The 16,649-nt window shown below is 40.6% G+C and overlaps 1 protein-coding gene across 1 annotated transcript in view; it reads left to right on the forward strand.

Annotated features, from left to right (window-relative positions):
• Positions 1–4,377: 4,377 nt before the first annotated feature.
• Reep5 (receptor accessory protein 5) overlaps positions 4,378–16,649 on the forward strand; it is a 53,108-nt gene continuing 40,836 nt past the window's right edge. Inside the window, exons 1-2 of the mRNA XM_046460130.2 lie at positions 4,378–4,571; positions 5,375–5,468. Coding sequence (XP_046316086.1) covers positions 4,454–4,571; positions 5,375–5,468 — 212 coding nt within the window. The 5' untranslated portion in view covers positions 4,378–4,453. The remainder of the gene's footprint in view (positions 4,572–5,374; positions 5,469–16,649) is intronic.

Consider the following 16,649-nt stretch of genomic DNA (forward strand, 5'->3'; position numbering starts at 1 on the left):
TTCTTCCTCCTAACAGAGATGAGAGAACAAAAGTCTGTTATAGGGTACAGTGGCACACCTGCAATCCCAGTGACTCAGGAGGCTGAGGCAGGAGGACCACAAGTTTGAGGCCAGCCTCAGTAACTTAGTGAGGCCCTCAGCAACTTAGCAAGACCGTCTCTCAAAATTAAAAAATCAAAAGGCCTGGGGATGTAGCTTAGTGGTAAAGTGCCCCTGGTTCAATATCAGTACCTCTTCACCCCCACAAAAAATTGTTATGACTAATTTTACCCTAAACAAATAGTTTATACAAAACCAAAGTGACCTACTCACAGTTCTCCACCACATTCTTCTTCTCTAACTCATGGATTGTGTGGTAATAGCATTTTGCATCATCCCAAGATGGTCTGACTTCCTTCTTAGGAACTGCCAAAGTTCCTTGCCCTTGCTCCATGGCTTCCCAGAGAGAAATCTGGTCTGTCTGGTTCTCAGGTCTAACAGTGTCTGGCACATAGGATATACTTAATAAACATGAGTGCATGAGTTGTTTGAAACCTAAAGCAGGGTTCTTATCTTCTGTGTCTCTTTTCCTCATCTATGAAAAAGTCTAAGGTTTATAGTGACGACTGCATGAGTCAAGGGTCCCACATCCCTCCAATCTGATTGTGATTTCCTAAAGCCAAGAATTATGTAATATTTCTCTATCTCAATGTTAGTGCCTAGCTGTGCTTTTTTTCCTTAAATTATTTAACGAATACTTTGCATCAGGCCCTCTTCTAAAAACTTTATCATTAGGCAGGGTGGTGCACACCTGTAATCTCAGCTATTTGGCAGGCTGAGGCAGGAGGGTCACATTATCAAGGCCAATCTGGGAAATTTAGTAAACAGCTGTCTCAAAATAAAAATGGGCTGGGGATGTAACTTAGTGGTAGAGCACCCCTGGTTCAAGCCCCAGTACCTAAAAAAAAAAAAAAAAAAAAAAAGTACTTCACACACTGTGCCTTACTATACTGCCTCACCTTACCAATGATTGTTGAACAATGAAGAGGAAATTTGGCATCTAAAGAGAAAATTGGAAGGGTAGAATATTTATATAAAATAAATCCAAATGATTATTATTTTTCTTGCTATTCCATACATAGTTGATATAGGACAAATGTTGTCACTGTATAAATGTAGTGATAAAACCTAGGCTGATTTGAATACTTGAAAAGGATTTTGCTTCTTGGCTAAAAATAAATAAAACTATCAAATTGGTGAGTCACTTTAAGTACTCAAAAATAATTTCAATTTCCATATGTGACTTAAGTCCTCAGTAGTAAATTATACAAACTCACAACTGGTTAGAAGTTCAAAATTAGGTGGGTGGTACTTAGGAGTGTGAGGCAGGAGGATTGCAAGTTTGAGGCCAGCCTTAGCAACTTGGCAAGACCCTGTCTCGAAATTTAAAAAATAAATAAATAAAAAGGTCTGAGGACATAACTTAGTGATACAGCATTCCTGGGTTCAGTCCCTTCCCAGTAATGAAAAAAAAGTTCAAAATTTAGTTATTTTGCTAGACAATTATATTAAGTTTGCTAGAATTGCTGTAACGAAGTACCACAAACTATATGGCTTAAATAACAAGAATTTATTGTTTCACAGTTATGGAGGTTGGAAGTCCAAGATCATGGTGTTAGTAAAGTTGGCTGTGAGGGAAGGATCTGTTCCAGGCCACTGTGGATGACCAATCTGTGTTTTCACTTCATTTTTCCTGTGTGTGGGTCTATCTCTGTTTCCAAATTTCCCTCTTTTTATTTTTCATAGTACTGGGGATTGAACCCAGGGATGCTATACTTTAGAGCTAGATCCCAGCCCTTTTTATGTTATTTTAAAATTTTAAGACAGGATCTCACTAAGTTGCCCAGACTGGCCTTGAACTTGTGATCCTCCTGTCTCAGCCTCTTGAGAAACTGGAATTATAGGTGTGTGCTACCACTCTTGGCCTCCCCTTTTTCTTATAAGGACATTAATTATACTAGGTAGTAATTTTAATAAGATCACATTCTGAGCAAGTGGGCATCAGGACTCCAATATACTCTATCTTCTTTGGGGGAGGGTGTACAATTGTACCCATAATAACAGAAGACATGGGGGAGGGTAAGATTCTGGGTCTGAATTCTAGCTCTTCTTTTATTAACTGTAAGACCTTGCTGTTTCTTATTTCCTTCCTTTAAATGAAGATAAGATAGGTAGTATCTTCCTCATGCTGTTATGAGGATTAAATGAATTTGTCCAGGTAACACTTAGAATTCTTAGTGACAGAATACATGTGAAATATTCATTCTTTTTAAAAAGAGTCATCAAATATCTACCATGATCCAGGTATTGTTTGAGTTGTTTGAAATACAGAAGCAAAGAAAATAGACAAAAATATCTACCTTCATGCAGCTTTTAAACTGGTAGAGAAAGAAAGACAATAAAAAAGTGAGAACACTTAGAATATCAGCCAATGGAAGTGCTGTGGAGAAAAATCCAGCAAGATAAGATCTAGAGACCATTGGGTGTTGCAATTTGGGATTAGGGGTACAATTTGAGCAAAAAAAAAAAATAATAATAATGGGAGGAGACAGTGAAATAGTTTTCTGCAGAAAGTTTTCTTCTTGTTGTTTTAGATAGAGGAGGGTTTCTGCACCTCAACACTCTTTAAAAAAATATTTTTAGTTATAGATGGACATAATACCTTTATTTTATTTGTTTTTTAAATGTGGTACTGAGGATCAAACCCAGCACCTCACTTGTGCTAGGCAAGTGCTCTACCACTGAGCCACAACCCCAGCCCACCTTAACACTCTTGATGTTTGGGCCTGGATAATTCTTTGTTGTGGGGCTGCCTTGTGCATTGTAGGATGTTTAACAGTATTTTTGGTTTCTATACACTAGATGTTAGCAGTCTTCCTCTCTGCGTCCCCCAGCTGTGACAGTCTGATCACAAAATGTCTCTGGACATCACCACATAGAGGGCAAATCAAATTACTCCTAGTTGAGAACCAGTAAGAGAGAAGAAAAGTTAAAGCCCAGAGACTGGAGCTTGTTAGAAGCAAAGCAAGGAGGCAGGCAGTGTGTGTGGGGGAATCAGAAAGGGGAGGGATGAAGCACATCACCTGTGACCTGGAGACCACTCTTTAGACAGATGGGAAACCACTGGGGGTTATAAACAAAATCACAATGTGACCTGTATTAAAAAAAAAAAAAATCCCTCTGCCTGCCTGATTGAGAATTAACTACAGGTTAAAAGACAGAATGGACAGGAGGATTGAGAGATTATCATAATAATGCCATTGATTGTCTATATATTTAATTTTTTCATTGATTTTCCTGGTTGTTGATGGGGCAGCTAAGAAAGCTTAACTAAGATGCCCTGGGGAAAAAAAGGCAGTATGGTAATTAAGCCAATTTGAAAGCAAAGGGTTTTATAGGACAAAGAGGGAATATGTTGGGGGGCAGTTTGTGCACAGAGCCTTGAATACTGAGAAATTGGAGCTCTAGTCTGTCAGTAACAGGGAGTCTTTGAGCTTGTGCAATGGGAAACTCAGCATCAGTGTGCAGAATAGAAGTCAGAATAATTTCAAAAGGTATATCCTGAAACAATATGGGTGAGAGGCCCCAAGAGCTGAGATGTGGGTAGAATAAGAATATGGCACCACACCATGAAGAAAGCAAAGGAGGTCCTAAGGTTTAGACCTTACAATCTTTTTATTCTTCAGGGTAATTGTGTTTGTAAGAGGTACAGACTTTTGTTTCCACTGAGAGGGTTTGTAATCATTTCCAGGATATCGGATATCAAGCCAAAGCAAGCCCACCAAGAGGTTTCAGAAGTGTAGTACTTGGGAAAGGGATGCCTTAGAGGAGAATGTGTTAGCTTTCACCAAAGGTCTTTTCAAGCAGACTGTCAATTGTAGGTGAGAAAACTGTGCCGAATCCTGGCATAAGGAGAGAACAGGCCTACATCCAGAGTTCTTTCAGGATGGTCTTACATTTCCATTTCTAAATTAAAAATACCTTAGCAGGTTTAGCAGGGCGGTGTAGGTACACCAAACCAGTCCCACTAAATCACAGGCAGGCTCAACAAGGACCTCTGCCTCCTTTAGGTCTTTTTGTACTAACCGGATTTCAGAAATGAACCCACAAAAGACACAAAATACGCCTCCTTTCCCTCACTCGTTTTATGCCCAGTTGGTTTAAGGCTGTAACAGCTGGGTTCCACCGGGAAAGATGCTGGCCTGGCGTGTCCAGGGCGTGGCGCTTGCGGTCGAGAGCGGGGCGGAGGAGGGAGAGGGGCCGTACCGGCCGGGCGGGGCGAGCAGGGCACGCGCCCGGAGACGCGTTTACGCGCAGCGGTTCCCCGCCCGCCGCCGCCCCCGCCCCAGTCTGCTTCGTTCTGCGTCCACCCGGCACTCGGAGCAACCCCGGCGGCTGCGCGACAGTCCCCGCCATGTCTGCAGCCATGAGGGAGAGGTTCGATCGGTTCTTGCATGAGAAGAATTGCATGACCGACCTCCTAGCCAAGTTGGAGGCCAAGACCGGCGTGAACCGGAGCTTCATAGCGCTCGGTGGGTGGTTGGGCCCTCCGAGGGTCGCTGCTTCTGGCCGGGCACTGAACTCGCCCTGCACCAGCTGCTGGGAAAAGACGCAGGGCGAGTGCTCCTCCAAGGCAGACGGGGCGAGCAGCATCCTTGGGGACCGAGCTGGTCTAGAAAGCACTGGGCAGCCCGGGCTGCGGGGTCGTGGGCCTTTGCCTGCGGACCAGGTAGCGGGGCAGGAAGGGTGGCGTCTGTTCCCGGGGAGCGGGAAAGGGCCAGCGCTGACGTGTCTGTCCCCGCGGCTGGGCGAGTGTCTCGGTGGACCTGCGCGGGTTTCGCGCCGAGCGCCGGGGCCCTGCGAGCTGGCTCGTTATGGAAGTAAATGGTAGTGTCCAGACCTTAACCAGAGCTCCGCGGTAGAGGCAGTCTCCGGTTTGGGAGGGCGGGACCGCGAGCAGGTGAGGGAATCCCAGTTTCTCGACCCTCGGCCGAGCGAGCTTCTCGCTGCTGCGCAGCGCGGCGGGGCTCCAGCAGGACGGCCGGCGGGGTGCTTCCCCGGGCCCTCTCGGGCCCCCGGGGTGGGTACTGGGAGAGGCGGGAACAACCCGAGGGAGGGAGGAAAGGCACGGAGGTGGGGGTTGCCCGGGATCCCTAGAACCGAGGCAGCGCCCCACGGAGGCGCAGGCCCAACCTTCGTGTGGTTTGTTTTTCTCGTTTAATCGAGTGTGGAGCCAAACGCCTAGAATAGGCCAAGTCCCGTGGTTTGGACAGGGGCTGCACCGCTTGAACGCGCCTCTTGCCATCCGACCCACTTCTCTTATGTCTCCCTCAAGGTGTCATCGGGCTAGTGGCCTTGTACCTGGTGTTCGGTTATGGAGCCTCTCTCCTCTGCAACCTGATAGGATTTGGCTACCCAGCTTATGTCTCGTAAGTGGCTCACCCTTGCAAACATCCCTTCCTGTCCACTTCCCTCTCTCCATTTAAGACTGCTGTAGTAGAATACCTATATATCTCTGTCTGTCTATCCCCATTTTCCAAGAGAGCAGTAAAAAAGTGCCAGAGGTAGTACCTACTGCTTAAGGTTACACATTTTGGAGCCTTAACTTGGTTCTTGATCAGGAAACTATAGGAAAGGTATTTTTCATCAGGTTATACTGGGAGGGTGTATACACTCTCATATGCATGTACAAATGGGTGTGTTAGATAGATCTCAGACATCCTACTTTTTCTAATGGGGAGATCGAAACAGGTATAGGGAGCTGATTGCTTTTCCCCAACAATCATTTTCATGGACATTTCACCACATGTCTATGTAAATAGACTGCAAAACCCATCAATTAGGACTTTCTTCATAGAGAATTATTAATTCAGACAAGAGGGAGAATTTTAACTTTTTGATTTTATAAAAGGCCAGTATTACCAGTAAACTTGGGAAATGCTTAATCTAACAAACCTTATAAAATGCATCCATAATGTAACTCCTTGATTGTATAAATGACTCATTTTTGTAATTAAACTAAATTAAAAATTAATCTTATAAGGTTGGGAACTAATGAGGTTTTTATTTTATAATGTGTTTATTTTGAAAATGCTCTACATTTTATTATCGCCACTTATTCAAATAGGAATTATTCCTCTCCACAAATGCATTTTGTTTTATTCTGGAAGAAAGCTGGTTGGCTTTTATCTTCATTCAGCTGATTTCTGGAACTTTTCCCTATCTGTAGGGATAAAAGTAAAGAGAAAAAATTTTCAGCTGAGAAGCTGAGACAGATAACACATTGTTATACATTGTGTCTATTGTTGGTCAGGCTAGAATTTAATATATGACTAGAAGGGAGGAAACATTTTAGAAATAGGTCTGATTTGAACTAATAAACTGCAGTTGCATAAGTAGTTGTTAGTGTATTAGACTAGTATAGACAATTAGTCATATGGTAGAAACTCTAGCTTACTTTCAGGACACTGCCTGCTGGTAAAACTAGAGATCCTTAATTTTTAAATTGAGAAGAGCTTTTATCCCCTCCAGCATTATCTACTAATGCACAAACCAGGTTTTCCACATATACTAAGAGTTCCTGAAATCAGATAAGGAAAACTGGTTTTGCTTTCAATTAGGTAAAAGATACAATAATAACAATTTTCCTTAAAAGTTAATCTCCTGTTAGATGGTGTATTGAAAGTGTGTAGGCAACTGATTCAAAATGGCTTGCACGTTGCTATGACTGTGTAACAGACAAAATAATCCTGTAGTGTACTCCTTTACCACCTTCTTTTTGTTTGTGCTACATGTAGTTCTTCTGGTTTTATTTTTTAGTACTGGGGATTGAACTCAGTAGCACTCTACCACTGAGTTACATCCCCAGCCCTTTTTATTTTGAGACAGGGTCTCACTAAGTTGCTTAGAACCTTGCTAAATTGCTGAGGCTGTCCTCGAATTTTATCCTCTTGCCTCAGCCTCCTGAGTGGCTGGAATTATAGGCTTCAGCCATCAAGCCTGACTTTACTTGCAGTTCTTTTAAAAAAGATTTTGAAGCATTGTCAGGTGTGTGCTTTAGATGTTATGGATCACATGTGGAACAAATCTTGAGTGGCAGTTTAGTAACTGCCTTTTTGTTTGATATTCAACGAGCAAAGAATGTGAACTTTTAAAAATACTAAATAACATAATAAATTTTTTTCCCTATATCAGTGCCATTTGGTACCTAATTATGTGAGAAACATTAGTTTCTCTTTTGGTGTGATTAGTTTATCTGTGTGAGCTGTAGAAAAATAAAAAATCTCTATATGGGACATGTGTATTTGTGGATGTGTGGAAGTTGATGTGACTGAAAATGTGGACAGAACTTGAATATATTTTTCTGTGGAAGTGAATTAATTCTAGTAGGGGCTATTTTCAGGCATATTTCAAAGTGTTTTTAAGTCAGCCAATTTCTGCTTCATAATTTCTAGTAATTTCTTCATTAATTTTCTACAGAATCCATTCCATATTGTTGGCTCTTTTTACTTAGAAGAAGCTAAATGTTTTTGTCTTTTGCTAGAAATTTGTGAAATAGTAGAGCTACTCATTTCTGAGTAATGCAGGAAAGTAAATTTTACATATTTTAGAATTCTACTGACCTAGTATATGTACTTTATTTTCTTTTCAATTTGAGTATTCTGAGACAAAATTATGTTTCTAATATATCTTAATAGGAATTGGAGAAATATTAAAAATCTGAGTTCAGTGGCGCAGGCCCATAATCCCAAGGACTTGGGAGGCTGTGGCAGGAAGATCACAAGTTCTAAGCCAGCCTCAGCAACTTAGTGAGACCCTGTCTCAAAATTTAAAAAATGCTGGGGTTGTGGCTCAATGATAGAATGTCCCTGGGTTCAGTACTCCGTATTGGGGGGGGGGGACATAGTAAAGGGAACTTAGTAATTTAAGCAAATTCAGGGAAAAAAAAAAAAAAAATATATATATATATATATATTTTTTTTTTTTTTAAGAGAGAATTTTTAAAAAATATTTATTTTTTAGTTTTCGGTGGACACAACATCTTTATTTATTTTTTTATTTTTATGTGGTGCTGAGGATCGAATCCAGCGCCCCGCACATGCCAGGCGAGTGCGTTACCACTTGAGCCACATCCCCAGCCCAGGAAATTATATTTAATGAGTATTTTTTGATTGTTATTCATGAATGCCTGAATCATAACCCCTATAGATTCTTGTATCATTGGTCTGAGGTATGTCCTAAGTTTTGGGGGTTTTAAAAGTTCCTCAAGCTTTTATAATTTTTAAAGCATTCTAATATTCAGTCAATGTTGAGAGCCCCTGGCATACAGTGGTGGTAATAACCTGTGCTTTTTGCATGTGAAGAGGAATGGCTTACTGACCCTGTGAATAATCCAGAAGCCTACCTGGAATTCTTTTGTGCAGGAGACTCAAGGAAAACTGGGAGTATATGCACAATAAGAGTACTCCTAGTTAGTAAATTTTCAGGCCGTTAGAATCATTATAAGTAGTTCTATTCGTTGCTTGTTGCTTAATCAGTATGATTGTATAATTGTCCAGAAGAAAGAAAGTCCTTGAAAATGGTGGTTTCTAGTAGCACTCAAATCATTGATCTTAAAACATGACCTGTAATCACTTTCTTAGTCTAGTTGGGCTACTCTAACAAAATACCTTAGTTTGGGTGACTTTAAAAAAAAAATTTTTTTTTTAATTATAGATGGCTACAATACTTTTATTTTATTTATTTATTTATTTTTATGTGGTGCTGAGGATCAAATCCAGTGCCTCACATGTACTAGGCAAATGCTCTACCTCTGAGTTACACCCCAGCCCCAATCTGGGTAATTTTTAAACAACCGAAATTATTTGCTCACTATTCTGTAGGCTGGGAAGTCAAGACCCATGCCCAGCTGATTTGGTATCTGTTGAGGGCTTGTTTCCTGTTTCAAAGATGACATTTTCTTGCTGCATCCTCACATGGCAGAAGTGGCAAATAGTTCCTTTTATAATGGCACTAATCTCATGGGGGCTCAGCCCTCATGACTTAATCACCTCCTAACAGGCCCATTTCTTCATATGAACACATTGGGTGTTGGATTCCAACATATGAATTGAGAGAGAAAACAACATTCAGACCTTAGCAGTTATCTTTACTCTAATTATATTCTCCGTGCTTTTCATAATTCTCATTATGCTGCCCAGCCAGTTATTTTTGTTCTTTTTTTCATTTTAATTTTTTGATGCTAGGAATTGAATCCGGGAGTGCTTTACCACTAGCTACATCCCTAGTCCTTTTTATTTTTTTGAGACAGGGTCTTACTAAGTTGCTGAGGGTCTCACTAAATTGCTGAGGCTTGTCCTTGAACTTGTGATCCTCCTGCCTGAGCCTCCTGAGTTGCTGGGATTATAGGCATGTGCCACTATACCCAGTTATTTTAAAAAATACAGTTTATTTATTTAACAAATATCAAATGCTAGCACTGTAGTAATAGCACTTCAGATGTGGCAGGGAGTGTGCTTTTTCTCTCTCTCTCTTTTTTTTTTTTTTGGTGGTGGTGGGGATTGCACTCAAATTTTTGTACATGCAAGGCAAGTGCTCTACTACTGAGCTACAGGTTCCCAGCCTCTGTCTTGACAATGTGGTAAGCCCCTCAAAGAAAATGAATAGGGAGTATTGTGGTAGAGGATGACAGGAAGACTCTCTTTGGATAGTTATGTGAGGTACTGTTTGAGTCTTAAAGGGGCCAGCTAAGGGGAGAGCCAGGCAGAGGAAGTGAAATGGGCCAGGCCCTGAGGCAGCAGGTCTATGACTGGGAAGAGTGGGGAGGGAGGTGTCATGGAGATATAGGTGTACCAGTAGGGAGGGCTGGGACAGAGAACCAGGTGTAGCACATTTCATTCCAGATGGTTGTACGGAATTTGCATTTTTCTTGATTGCCTCAGATAGGTATTAAACAGGAGGTAATGTGACATGATTTACATTTTAGGTAAGGTAAAATGTAAGTGACTGCTATAATTTCTGTAAGGAGTGGGTAATCCTGTCAAACTAATTTTTTTTTTTTTTTAAGTGCAAGGGATTGAACCCAGAGCTTCATGCTTGTTGGCATGTTGGGGGCGTAGCACTGAGCTACTCCCCCAGCCCTATCCTGTTAAATTCTTGCCAGAAGTGTATTTCCTTCTTTCCTTACCTTTCATCTTTTATTCTTGCTGTTTCTTCTCTTTGGACCATCATAGGGAGCAGTACACAGATTGTTTACAATGGTTGATACTGGGCCCAGAGCCTGCAGAAATGAAATTCAGAAAAGCTGATTTGACTTCCTAACTTCTCATCACTCACCCTCATGGGTGAGACTCAGGTGTACCCAGCTCCAGGGCAGTCCTCACTCAATATTGGAGCAGGTAGACAGTTAAAGGCTAGTTCAGTGATCACTGGGGACAACAAGTGCCTTATTTATTTATTTACTTGCTTACTGGGGATTGAACCCAGGAGCACTTTACCACTGGGCTACATCCTCAGTCCTTTTTATTTTTTATTCTGAGACAGGGTCCCACTAAGTTGCCAAGGGTCTCAATAAATTGCTGAGGCTGGTTCAAACTTGGAATTTTTCTGCCTCAGCCTCCTGAGTTGCAGGGATTACAGGCATGTGCCACTGCAGTTGGCCAACCAGGGCCTTATTGTTCATGTCCTTCCTACTGGTTATTCCTATTTTCCATGTATATAATTTCTCTTTGAGCTCCTTGAGTATAGGGGCCTTTACTCCCCAACCGCTGTGTTTCCAGACTTCTTGATCATCCTGTATAGGCAATTGGAAATCTAATTCCAGCCTTGTCATTATCAAGAACTGTTGACAGAAATTACTTCTACTTACTTACTGATAAGAGAAGGCACACTACTGGATAACAATAGGTTCCCTCTGTTGTAAAGATAGACCTGCCCTTTCCCTATTACTGAGCTATAATTTACATACTATCCTTTTAAAGTATACAGTTCATTGGCCATTATGTTTACAGAGTTGTGTAAACATCACCACTATTTAATTTTAAAACATTTTCATCACCTTAAAAGGAAACCATCAACAATTTTTACCATTTCTCTTATCCCAGGTCCTGGAAACCTCTAGTTTACTTCCTGCCTATATGGATCTGCCTGTTTTCCACATTTCACATAAATGGAATCACATACTTTGTGGCCTTTCAAAAGAGGTGCAGCCCTCTTTTGAATGGCATTGCTCAAATAAGTGTCTTTTCTCTGAGATCTCTAGGGAATGTGTTGCTGTGCTGTACCTATGTTTACAAAGTCTTTTGCCTAAGACAGAGATAACCCAATGTTAGTCATCTTTCTGTCACAGTGACAAAATGCCTGAGAAAACTAACTTAAAAGTGAAAGGATTTATTTTGCTCAAGAGTTTCAGAGGTTTCAGTCTGTGGTCCCTTGGTAGAACACAGCTACTCACTTGATGGTGGCCAGGAAGCAGAGAGAGAGAAAAGAGAAAAGAAAAAGGGTCCAGGACAAGATACAACCTTCAAGGACATATGCCCAGGTACCTGCTTCCTCCACCTAGGCCCTATCTCCTGAAGTTTCCACTTTGAATAATCTGCTTGGGTAAATCTCCCAGTTGTGCCACAGCTGGGAACCAAAACTTCAACATATAGCCTTTGGGGGGACATTCCAGATCCAAACTGTAATACCCCCCACCCCAGGATAGTCCTTGAGTGTGAGTGCCGGATCAATCAGGGAACATTAGTTCTGTCCCTGCTTCTTTATTCAAGTAAAATTGTGAGGCAGTGTCCACTAATGATTTGATTTTCTATTTTTATTTTTGCCCTGCAATGAGAGGAAAGGGAGATTTGCTTTCTGTATTACCTAGCAACCTTGTTTAAAATTCTGCAAAATCATCTATCGCTCTTCATTTTTTTATCTCATATTTTTCTTATGAATCAGATTGCTGCCTTCCTGGGCCTTAGAGGTCAGATGTGTATTTTGATTCCTTTTGTTTTGTTTTTTTTGCTATGATGGAGATTTAACCCAGGGACTTGCACATGCCAGGCAAGTGCTCTACCACTGAGCTACATCCCCAGCCCCCTTTTAGTTTTGAATGACAGTAACTGGGACAGAAAGGTGAAGTGTGTTTCCCAAGGTCACTCATAGGCCAGACTTGGTTTGGAGTCCACAGTAACTACACAGGAATGTAGAAGCATATTTCGGCATATTTTATTGAAAATCTTGGAAAAATCAAATTTGTTTAGAGTCCAACACTGTAGAATCTACATTTAATTTAATGTTTGGAAACATTTGAAATCTCATACCCACTTCAGTGATGAGTTATTTTGTGTGTGCCTTTCACCAGCCCATTTTATTTTTATTATTTTTTGTACCTTTATTTTGTTTATTTTTATGTGGTGCTGAGATAGAACCCAGGGGCCTGCATGTGCTAGGTGAGCGCTCTACCGCTGAGCCACACCTCAGCTCCTCACCAGCCCATATTAAACCCAGCCACCAGTATAAAGGATTTTATTGCTTTTAACTCTTTACATGGCTGCTGGACACGTGTGCAGCATTTTATTTAATAGACACATATATCCTGTGTAAGGACTTTACAACTATAGCTCATTTAGTGTTCGTATCAATCCTATTGTAAGTGCTATGATTATTCCCACTTTTATAGGCAAGGAAACAAGTAACTTGATCAATATCTCACAGTTGATGGTGGAACTTGTATTTGAACCCAAGAAGACTGGCTCCCAAGTTTTTTTTTGTATTGGTGATTGAACCTAGGGCACCCTACAAATGAGCTGTGTCCCCAGCCTCCTTTATTTTATTTTGAGACCAGTTGTCACTAAATTGCTGAGTCTGGCCTCAAACCTGTATCCTCCTGCCTAATTTCCCAAGTCACTGGGGTGATAGGGGTATACCAGCATGCCGGTTCCAAAGTCAGTATTTTAAATTTTTATGTTATACTATTTCCCACGTGGCTCTTTGTCCTGCAGATACATGCCATGACCTTTCATAGAGGAGAAAATTGAAGTGTTGGTGTTAAGTTTTTCTTTTGTCAACTGACTGTGTCAACACATTACCTTCCTGCACCATATTTTCCTCTCAAATGAGGTGTTGCCCTTCCAAATCACATATGTGCCTACAAAAACATATGCAGTGTTTTGTGAACATTAGCAATGTTACTAATAATTTACTTCTGTTGTTGGATCTGATGTAGCTCTGATTTATGATGGCAGCAATCTGTATAGTTATTTGCAGAGACTTGCTCTGATTTACTAGTTCAAGTCTATCTGAAATGAAAATGGCACATGGAGTTGGATTTCTTAAAAGGATGCAGCCTTGCCTTTAGTTCTGTGTCAAGAGGTAACATATGTCAATGGGAGCTATTTGGTCAGATCAGAAAGGGGATTTGAGGGGGTAATTTAAAAAAAAATCACTGTCAGAATATTTATAAGAGTTGTAATGCAAAAAGTTTTTTAAAAAGAGTTGTAATATAGTAAAAATAAAAGACCCAGAATAGCAAAAACAATGCTAAGCAAGAAGTGTGAATCAGGCGGTATAGCGATACCAGACTTCAAACTATACTACAGAGCAATAGTAACAAAAACAGCATGGTACTGGTACCAAAACAGGCGGGTGGACCAATGGTACAGAATAGAGGACACAGAAACCAATCCACAAAACTACAACTATCTTATATTTGATAAAGGGGCTAAAAGCATGCAATGGAGGAAGGATAGCATCTTCAACAAATGGTGCTGGGAAAACTGGAAATCCATATGCAACAAAATGAAACTGAATCCCTTTCTCTCGCCATGAACAAAAGTGAATTCAAAATGGATCAAGGAGCTTGATATCAAATCAGAGACACGCCGTCTGATAGAAGAAAAAGTTGGCGGGCTGGGGATGTGGCTCAAGTGGTAGCGCGCTCGCCTGGCATGCGTGCGGCCCGGGTTCGATCCTCAGCACCACATACAAAACAGAGATGTTGTGTCCGCTGATAACTAAAAAATAAATATTAAAAAAAATTAAAGAAAAAGTTGGCTACGATCTACATTCGGTGGGGTCGGGCTCCAAATTCCTCAATAGGACACCCATAGCACAAAAGTTAATAACTAGAATCAACAAATGGGACTTACTCAAACTAAAAAGTTTTTTCTCAGCAAAAGAAACAATAAGAGAGGTAAATAGGGAGCCTACATCCTGGGAACAAATCTTTACTCCTCACACTTCAGATAGAGCCCTAATATCCAGAGTATACAAAGAACTCAAAAAATTAGACAATAAGAGAACAAACAACCCAATCAACAAATGGGCCAAGGACCTGAACAGACACTTCTCAGAGGAGGACATACAGTCAATCAACAAGTACATGAAAAAATGCTCACCATCTCTAGCTGTCAGAGAAATGCAAATCAAAACCACCCTAAGATACCATCTCACTCCAGTAAGATTGGCAGCCATTAGGAAGTCAAACAACAAGTGCTGGCGAGGATGTGGGGAAAAGGGTACACTTGTACATTGCTGGTGGGACTGCAGATTGGTGCAGCCAATTTGGAAAGCAGTATGGAGATTTCTTGGAAAGCTGGGAATGGAGCCACCATTTGACCCAGCTATTCCCCTTCTTGGTCTATTCCCTAAAGACCTAAAAAGAGCATGCTACAGGGACACTGCTACATCGATGTTCATAGCAGCACAGTTCACAATAGCAAGACTGTGGAACCAACCTAGATGCCCTTCAATAGACGAATGGATAAAAAAAATGTGGCATTTATACACAATGGAGTATTACTCTGCATTAAAAAATGACAAAATCATAGAATTTACAGGGAAATGGATGGCATTAGAGCAGATTATGCTAAGTGAAGCTAGCCAATCCCTAAAAAACAAATGCCAAATGTCTTCTTTGATATAAGGAAAGTAACTAAGAACAGAGTAGGGACGAAGAACAGGAGAAGAAGATTAACATTAAACAGGGATGAGAGGTGGGAGGGAAAGGGAGAGAGAAGGGAAATTGCATGGTAATGGAAGGAGACCCTCAGGGTTATACAGTGGAGGGGGTAGAGAGAGAGGAGGGGAGGGGAGGGGAGGGGAGAGGTGGGGAGGGGGGAGGGTGGATGATGGGAAAGGCAGCGGAGCACAACAGACACTAGTATGGCAATTTGTAAATCAATGGATGTGTAACTGATGTGAATCTGCAATCTGTGTATGGGGTGAAGGTGGGAGTTCATAACCCACTTGAATCAAAGTGTGGAATATGATATGTCAAGAAATTTGTAATGTTTTGAACAACCCACAATAAAAAATTAAAAAAAAAAAAAGAGTTGTAATATAGTAACCGTAAATAAAAGTTACATCACCTTTTTAGCTAGTGATGCATAGCAGTTAAAGTGAGAATACATTTTAGGGAACATATGTTAAACAGAGTGGCCATCTACTTGTTTATTGTTTGCAATGACAGAGTCCTCAATAGGTTCATTACCCAGAGGAGTGTTTGAGATGGCAGCACCGTGGTGTGACTGACACTTGTGAATCAGACACTTTCTGTTTGCAGCCAGTCCTCTGAAGCAGAACTAAGCCTTCTTCCTGGTACTGGAGCTTTTTTTTGTAGCTTTTTCTTGGAGTCATTAGTAAGGGGTGTATTTGTTTTTTTGTGTGTGTTTTCTGAGAACCTGTAATGAACTTATGTTTTCTTCTTTTTCACGCATGAGAATTTGGGAACAGATACGTTTTCTACTTAAGTTGCTATGTTCCTTTTACACTAACTTTTCTCTCTGTATGTTCTTTGCTAAAGTGCTTAAGAGCAGAGCAAAGCATGTCCATGTTTTGCCTTAGAGATGACAAAGCACATTACGAAACAGAAGCAAACGTGGCCTTCTGGCTGACTGTGTACTTTGACCAAAAATATATTTTGGCATTCTGCAAATTGTACCCTTAAGCAATATTGAAATCCTAAACATTTCACTTTTGTCATTTTCCTCCTGGCTGTATTTTCACTTGGTATTACTGCTAATTATTGCTGAACTATTTTAAGATAAAGGTGTTGTGGAGAAAACTAAAAATAATAAGATGTTCTTATAATAAATAATTTGTGGCCTTTTTTTAAAAAGATTAATTGTAGTCAATAATTTGGGACTTTTTTTTCTCCCTGGCCTGTGTCATAAAGAAAAAATGTTGAGAAGCAAATAAAATGATTTAAATTATTTATTCATGATCTGAGTTTCTGGGTTCTCAAGAAGCTATGGAAGGAATCCCATTTTTTATACTCTGTTCTAGAATGTTCCCTATGAACCTTTTTTAGTTTTTTTTTTTTTTTAAAGTTTATTTTTAAATTTTATTTATGTGTGGTGCTGAGAATTGAACCCAGTGCCTCACACATGCTAGGCAAGCGTTCTACCACTGAGCCCCAGCCCCACTATGAACTTATGGAAATTTGGTTCATTTGTCCTTCCTTCCATCTTCTCATTTCCTCTCTGTCCTGAAGTTATCTTTCTCAGGGCTGACTTTGCATGAGATTTCACTTTTCAACTTAATCTCATCATACAGCATTTGAAACAAGTATAAGTACAAATATGATCTTAAGGTATTTAAAGACTATTGACAGCATTAGCAATGAA

Source organism: Marmota monax, unplaced genomic scaffold (assembly GCF_021218885.2).
Source record: "Marmota monax isolate L192 unplaced genomic scaffold, Marmota_monax_Labrador192_F-V1.1 WCK01_AAM20220418_F8-fsc00006, whole genome shotgun sequence".
NCBI lineage: Eukaryota > Metazoa > Chordata > Mammalia > Rodentia > Sciuridae > Marmota > Marmota monax.